We start from the raw sequence: 7,323 nt of genomic DNA, 5'->3' as shown, positions 1-7,323 counted from the left end.
GCCCAATATTCCCCTGATGCATGACCAACCACGCTATACTCTCGTTGGGATATTAGGAAAAGAGAGAGAGAGATGCATTCAGTCATTCTTGATTGGAAATTAAGGTTGATGATGGGAAAAGAAGGGAAGTACCAACAAGAGGACTGCAGCTCTAGAAATTGCCGAAGGTTAAATAAGTTAAGTCCGTCCGATCCTGGAGATCATGTAAGATCCATACAATTGGCTCATTCAAAGTACACGATCACCACCAACAAACTTGTTCATGTCATGTGTACGTCCGCGGTAAAAGAGAGTTTGGGTAGAAGGGAAAAGAGAAATAACCTTAATTAACTAATGTTGCCAGCATGGTATTAGTTAGAAACAAATTGCAAATCGAACTTATTAGGTATCCATTGTTTTAATACTTTTTGAACAAAAGTTGGGGGCTTGTATTTAAGAGGTTTCTGAAATTAATAACAAATTATACTATTTGATGAAACTGCTTCAAAAATTAAATCAAATTCATGAAACCTTGTAACATAGTATTTCATCAATCTATTCCAAATTTTGGAGCAATCTGACATACGTGCCAGATAGCCTCTAAATGGTCTGCCGAATGAAGATAAACGTTGAAATCCATAGCTTGCTCGCGTCTATTTAGAGGGGAAAATCGACGGCTGTAATCTGTTTTCTATTTTTTTTTTATGTGTAAAGCCGAGAAAACATGTATTGCAAGGGTCAAATTCTATAAATGAGAAACACCGATTCCTGACTGAAGCCATAAATAACGTACACTTTCATCAAACCGACCCATAACTGTGAGCTTTTGAAAGGACCACGATGATCAGGACCAGGTCTTACTGTTGTACGTACAGGAACACTTCCCCTCTCTCTTACATACATACATACATACACACACGTACGTGAGTGCGTGCACTTAAACACATGCACATGCACATCGGTAAGTAAGTACTGGATGATTTTTGTTACAACTGGAGTCCACCCCGCTCTGGCCGTGCCTCTCGGACTGCACGAATCTGTAAGCATTTTTTTTTTCACTCACCGCAATGCTGTAAGAAAGCGATGTACCCGAAATTGTGAACCATAACAAACAATAATGCCTTGCTGCTCGTGGCAAAATCGCAAATTCCAATTACAGCCAAACAGTGAACTGCAATTCTGAGACATTGTCAGGTTAAAGCTAGAAATTGAGTCACACTAGGAAACCTCGCGTCGGTCTCGCTTTCTTTGGAAAAAATTGATCAGGCTGGTTTACGAACCGAAACTGCCAAAAGATCAGCACCTTTTCCTCAGAATTGCAGGCACAGAGAGAGAGAGAGGAGTGTGTTTGTCACAAGTAGATAGATGAGAATTGCAAATAGAAGTTAAAAAAGAAATGTGTCGATGGAGAGAAATTGACATAAACAGATCAAGTTTAACCCTTACGTGCATCCACACTAGGAAGAAAGAGGGACGTTAAAGATGCAGATCAAGGCTCAAAGTGTCCTTAGCGGACGGCGTGGACGCGGACTGGTGCCTGAGCCCTTGCATAGGTTCGTGCCTTGGGTTAGAGCCGTCCCCGGCGAGCAACTGCAGAGGGTGGTACGGGTGCTGGAACCCCTCTTGCGTCTGGCTATGTGGAACGAGAGGGACACTCCATATGGGCTGCAGAGGGCTCCCACTGATCGTCTGGGCTGGGTTTGGCAGCCATGGGTAGGAGGGAGGCTCCAACCTACCAAACACGACTCTGTTCATGACCGGGAACTGTTGGTTGTGGTGGTGGTGATGGTAATTCATAAACCCATACGCTGGACCTAGGCTCGAGCCCACTGTGACAGGTTGCGCCATGGCCGACTGCAAGTGCACCCTCTTCGCGTGCTGCCTTTCTCTCTTGTGCGCGTTCTGGTGCCCTCCTAACGCTTGAGATGTCGGGAAATTTCTACAACAGTAATGGCACTCGAATTTTCTGCTATTACTACTATTACTGCCCACATTACCACTAAAAACACCACCACCATTGTTGTTGTTGTTGGTGGTGTTGTTGATCTTGCTGTTGGCGTTGATGAGATTGACATTGTTATTGGTACTGCTGTTGCCATCCTCTAGCTCTTTGATGCTCTCTTCGCACACGGTCTCGTCCGAATCTTCCTCTTCCCTGGAACTGCCACGGCTTGTCCCCTTCTCGCCGAATTCTATGCCGAAGAGGCGAATTGCGGCCTTTTCTTTCTTGCCGCTGCCACAATTGCTGTTGTTGCTATTGTTGTTGGTGGTGGTGGCGGTGGTGATAGTGGTGGTGTCATTGACCATGACGCCGGATCTGATGAAGGGCAACTGAGAAAAGGAGTCCACAGAAGCTGGGATGCCGGCTCCAGTACCGGCGCTGGTAGAGTGAAAGTTCATGAGGGTGCGCTCAGCAAAGGAAATGCCTGCCATTAGAGGGCATCATGATGGGGAGTCTGAACTCAAAGGGAAAGGTCTAGAGATGCACGACTATTGTGGTGGGTACTAGAAGGCACCAAGAGGCGCTCTCTTTCCCGTCATTTTGAGGGTCCTACTGATGTCTGACCCTTCTTCTGTGAAAGCCCTCTGACACATGACCATTGCCCCCCCAAAGTACCCTTTCTTTCATTATCCATGCCTCGACATACAGGGAGAAAGAGAAGGGGAGGGAGAGAGGGAGACGAAGGAGAAGGTATCTTTGGGGAAGTGCTCCATTCATCACTCAAGAAAGATAGATGTATAGGAACACATAAAGAAAGAAGAGGGAAAGAGACCTTAAATTGTGATAAATGAGGATAAGAAGACAAGGCTGTGGGAAGAGAACTGTGATGGGTAGCATAGTAAGGGAGTGGTGGTGCTGCTGCTGCTCGTATTCATGGTACTCTCTTACTTTGAGTGTTTGGACTCTCTCTCTTTTATATCGATCTGCATCTCTTCAGACTTGAAGTTGCAGTGGGCACCTGCTGTCCTTCAATTGGGTGGTCCCGTCCCTACTATTCTCCACAAACTGTCCCATCAACCACACCAAATAAGGTGAATAATCACCTTCCGTTTCAAAGTACGTAGCCAACCCCACCCCTTTCCCCTTTTACACGCATGGCCTTAACTTTCTAGCGATATTCTCTTTCTTCTTCACTCTTACCTATATGCCCTGCGCGAAGAGCTCTCTCCCTTTCCATCAAACCTACTTTTGGGTCCGGCTATGGGGAACCCATGGACTGATTGCCCACCCTTCCTCATCCTTTGACATCTCCCTCTCTCTTCCTAGCTCTTGGAATCATATTTAGTTACGAGAGCAACTCATTATTATTTCATGAATGAACATCAAAAAATTGAGCTACGTTCACAAAACACTAGTTACACTACAAATCTACCCTAATGTTTAATGTAGATTCATTAAACAGTAACAAAATGTTACAATTACCAAACAACCTCTTAATCTCACAAATTGTTTTAGTGGATTGTAAGAATAATCTTTCTACTGAAATAATAAAAGATTGGTCCAAAGGGAACTACTACAAAGACGTGAATGAAGAATGATCCTTCATCTTCTATCTCATACCTTATAAGCGGTTTTGGTAACAATAACAATCTGTTTCCATTGCCAAACTACTTGTACCCTAAGTTTGCATTGCTCCAAGAACTCACACCTAGCGACCACAGACATCTAGCTACCTACACTTTTACAAAGTTAATCATGTTCCAAAAAGCGTGTTCTCTAACAACCAGAGCTTATAATATGGGCGTCACAGTTAGTACCATTTCTGTCTGTACATCCTTGTGAGAGCACTTCTTGTCCCTAAAACCATTGACAGAAAACAGGTTAATGACCTTGGATGCCTTTCACCATGGAAATGAACAGCACTTCCAACTGTACTTAGGAAGTGATGTTCCCCCAACAAGATGCGCCGCAAAAAATTCGCCATCTTATTCATTTTCTAGATGAAAGGCATCAATAATTGGGAGGTTTATGGTGAGGTTTTTCCAAATTAACCATGAAACTAGGTTGTAGAACCCTGGACCTAAGCCATCTTCACTAGATTAAGCTCCATACACCTGATTATGAGCGTAAGCTCAAAACCTTGATGTGTAAGAAGTCGAGAGCTCAACAATGGCGTCCATTCCGCGTCATCCTGATCAGTTATCGGACTCCTGTTTTGTGATTTTCACTGGTAACATGTAAAATCTGCTTATCTGATTAAGCTTTAGATTGGTTCCCAAGCATTGGTACCTAAGAAGAAGGTTAATTTAGCAAATGCAGCATGCTTATATATATAGCTTCTTCAAATCCATGAGGTCATTACTGTTATATGTGCTAGAAATTATGCTATCTCGTTATATTAACTTTGGCATTCTCTTATTCGGTGGGGAGCACAATTTTCATCAAGTTGCTTACGCACAAAATGTTGGTTCCTTTTGTTTTATTTTTCCTTTGATCCTGGCAGGACCTTTGTAATTCACTTGAAAAGAAATGTTCGCACATCCGAATGATATGATTCACAGAAGGTGTTGTGTACTGGAAAGTCATGAAAATCATATCAATGTGACTCCAAAGACATGAAAATTAATCATGTCTATGGGACTCGATTCCGGGAGAATCTTATTGGATAGCGGTACTGTTGCCACGCTTTTTAGTCTACATCACATGGATATGCCTAAAAGGACATGAGATATGCCGTTTTTAACAATTGTCCGTCAAAGGTGCGCACAGTTAGAATCTCTAATGAAAACTTGTAGCATTTTTAACATGATCTAATTGTCCTTTTGTGGATAAAGGTCCAAGGTGTAGGCCTCATTAAAGGAATATATGTGTAATATAACTGATCTGAAATCAAATTGCTTGGTTCATATATATACAACCAATTTTTAACTTATGGTTAGAAACGTGCATATTAATATTGTAGCAAGTCAAATTGTCATCTGGAAGCTTCGTCAGTGGCTTGTAGTTTACCAGTAATATTAGCAAGCCATTATTTTTTTTTTTGGGACTAGCTGTAAGACTTATATATATATATATGTGTGTGTGTGTGTGTAACGTAGTTTCTTTTTCCTTTTAAGTTAATTAAGAAAAGTGATTAGATTAGTGTCAAAAGGAAAATCTGGATTTATAAGCCCATTATTAACATTATGCGTTGTGTTGGAAATAATCTTGTCAGTATGGGTTTCATAGATGAATCGCTTAATTTTTCAATGATGTAGCATATTGTCTCATAGATGAGGACCCATTTCGGCCCATATTTAAGGAAAGGTCATTTTATTATATGTTAGAATGAAAAATATTTCTAATACTCTTTTATTTTAATATCGATATTTTTAGTTACGATTATTATATGTTAGAATGAAAAATATTTTTAATACTCTTTTATTTTAGTATCGATACCGATATCAATCAACTGTATGGGCCGATAGAGGTCCCGTATAGAGTAATATATATGGATCGGTATGGCAAAGGCCTTGTGTCCACCTGATCTACTTCACTTATGTACATGCACGCATGTTTTCTCACATCTCGTTGGAACAAAAAAAAAAATGAAATGATCCAGATATCATTCTATATTAATAATATAATAATATAAAAAAATGTTTGTTTTCTCACATCTCGTTGGAACAAAAAAAAATGATATCATCCAGATATCCTTCCATATTAATAATATGAAAAATGTTTGTAAATATCCAGCTTTTTTTGCAGTACACGATTTTAAAGCGATTAATAATTGTATACATATTGGCCTGCATGTATAAGCGTTATAATCATGATTGGAAAAGCTTTATAATTTATGCCAAAAATATCCATCCATTTTATGAATGATGGTACACGTTGCGTTTATGCAAACTCTCCTCCATGTACAGAATGTGTAGTGACCAAAATACCCTTTATCAAGTGAACAAAGAAGGTTTTGAAAAGGATAAAACAGAAAATTATAAATTGCACCTCGTGATAAAAAATTTCTAAAATGTCCCAACCATCTTTCTTTTTTTTAAGTCACGTATATTTGTTGCGTGTACACAACTTGATCTCATATATATATATATATATATATAGGCCTAACTTGTACGTTCCTTCTTTTAAAATGGCATAGTGTTTCCTGTATCAACAACGTATGGATTTCACTGAAGCTCTTTCTTCCCCCAACCTTTTCCCTTCTAATCATTTGGGGAAAGATTATACGTCACTGCAAACTATCTAAGAGAATCAATTATGTACTGTAGCTTATATAACCTGGACATTGAGGGTGAGGAAGTTTCGAGATCAAGGTTTAACAACTTATGGTACATGATGCAGTGGCAGAGAGGACTTCTCCTCAACCCCTGAACTAAACTAGAGAGAACGAAAAGATATGCAAAATAGAACGGAAGAGGGAAAGGAAACGCAAATAATGGTTTGGGCTTTCATTAAACTCAATATGGATTACTAATGCGGCATGAACACCCTCATATAGATTAAAAGCGAATCAAGATCTAAACAAAAGAGAATAGTAACTAGAATCCAAAATATGAGAAACAGATGCGTCAGTAGCTAAGGAAGTTATTTTCCAACACTGCTACTTTACTCATCAAATTTCCTCCTAAAAGATCACTCTCATAAGAAAAGCAAAAAGGTCAGTCATAGAGTTTTTTATTTAAAAATGAACACCTATAATATGTAGATCCTAGGACAACGAATTATTATTATTGTCTAGGTAAATCAAATGAATGAAGTATATGTAGTTAGTTAATGGGAAAGACAAATGCACCTCTTCTAAAATTGATGTGAAACCTCATAATTAAGCTAAAGTGAGAGAACTGACTACTTGAACTGAACTGGCTACTGCGTCCCCACAAAGTGTTGCAGGGCCCACACAGTTCACATCATTTTTATATGAGGGAATTAAGATACCCAAATATTCGGTTTGAGTACTAGATTTTGTTTGATAAGCCAACTGGCCTTGCAATAATTCTAATTGTTTGTTCTAAGGATTAATCATCTTTAGTAATTATTTGAAAATTATTAATAATTGCGCAATCTGCTAAAAGATTATCTACAACCTCCATGATCCATTTGCATATAATAAATGGTTACCAACATGAGTATCAATAATGTAGATTTGTTGAACCTAAGTATATAAATTTCTTGATAGTGGTTGACCGATGAGAGATCTTTTAGAAAATAAATTTTGCAGATGGGATCTTCCGGATGACTATGTCCGCTCTCATCAAAGAAGAGAGGGTAGTGGGATACCTCCTTCACGTCCACGATCGGTAAAAGTTACCGCCGGCAACCCGATCGCCGGCAATTTTCTTCGAAGTACATTTCAATGCAGAAAATAAAACCTCATGTCAAGGGCATAACTGTCCAACAGCGCT

The 7,323-nt window shown here is 39.6% G+C and overlaps 1 protein-coding gene across 1 annotated transcript; it reads right to left on the bottom strand.

Annotated features, from left to right (window-relative positions):
* Positions 1-755: 755 nt before the first annotated feature.
* Positions 756-2,867, bottom strand: LOC116262009 (zinc finger protein 8-like). Its single transcript, XM_050079864.1, has 2 exons — positions 1,426-2,867; positions 756-1,264 (listed from the first exon to the last, which is right to left on the bottom strand). Exon 1 carries the CDS (start codon positions 2,410-2,412, stop codon positions 1,456-1,458), a length of 957 nt encoding a protein of 318 aa, XP_049935821.1. The 5' UTR covers positions 2,413-2,867; the 3' UTR covers positions 756-1,264; positions 1,426-1,455.
* Positions 2,868-7,323: the final 4,456 nt, after the last annotated feature.

The sequence above is a fragment of the Nymphaea colorata genome, chromosome 10 (assembly GCF_008831285.2).
Source record: "Nymphaea colorata isolate Beijing-Zhang1983 chromosome 10, ASM883128v2, whole genome shotgun sequence".
NCBI lineage: Eukaryota > Viridiplantae > Streptophyta > Magnoliopsida > Nymphaeales > Nymphaeaceae > Nymphaea > Nymphaea colorata.
The sequence above is the reverse complement of the archived record's forward strand: the minus strand, read 5'-3'. Positions and strand labels throughout refer to the sequence as shown.

Excerpts from the sequence above, each read along its gene's own strand:
- LOC116262009 (XM_050079864.1), bottom strand. The coding sequence starts at position 2,412 with ATGGCAGGCATTTCCTTTGCTGAGCGCACCCTCATGAACTTTCACTCT.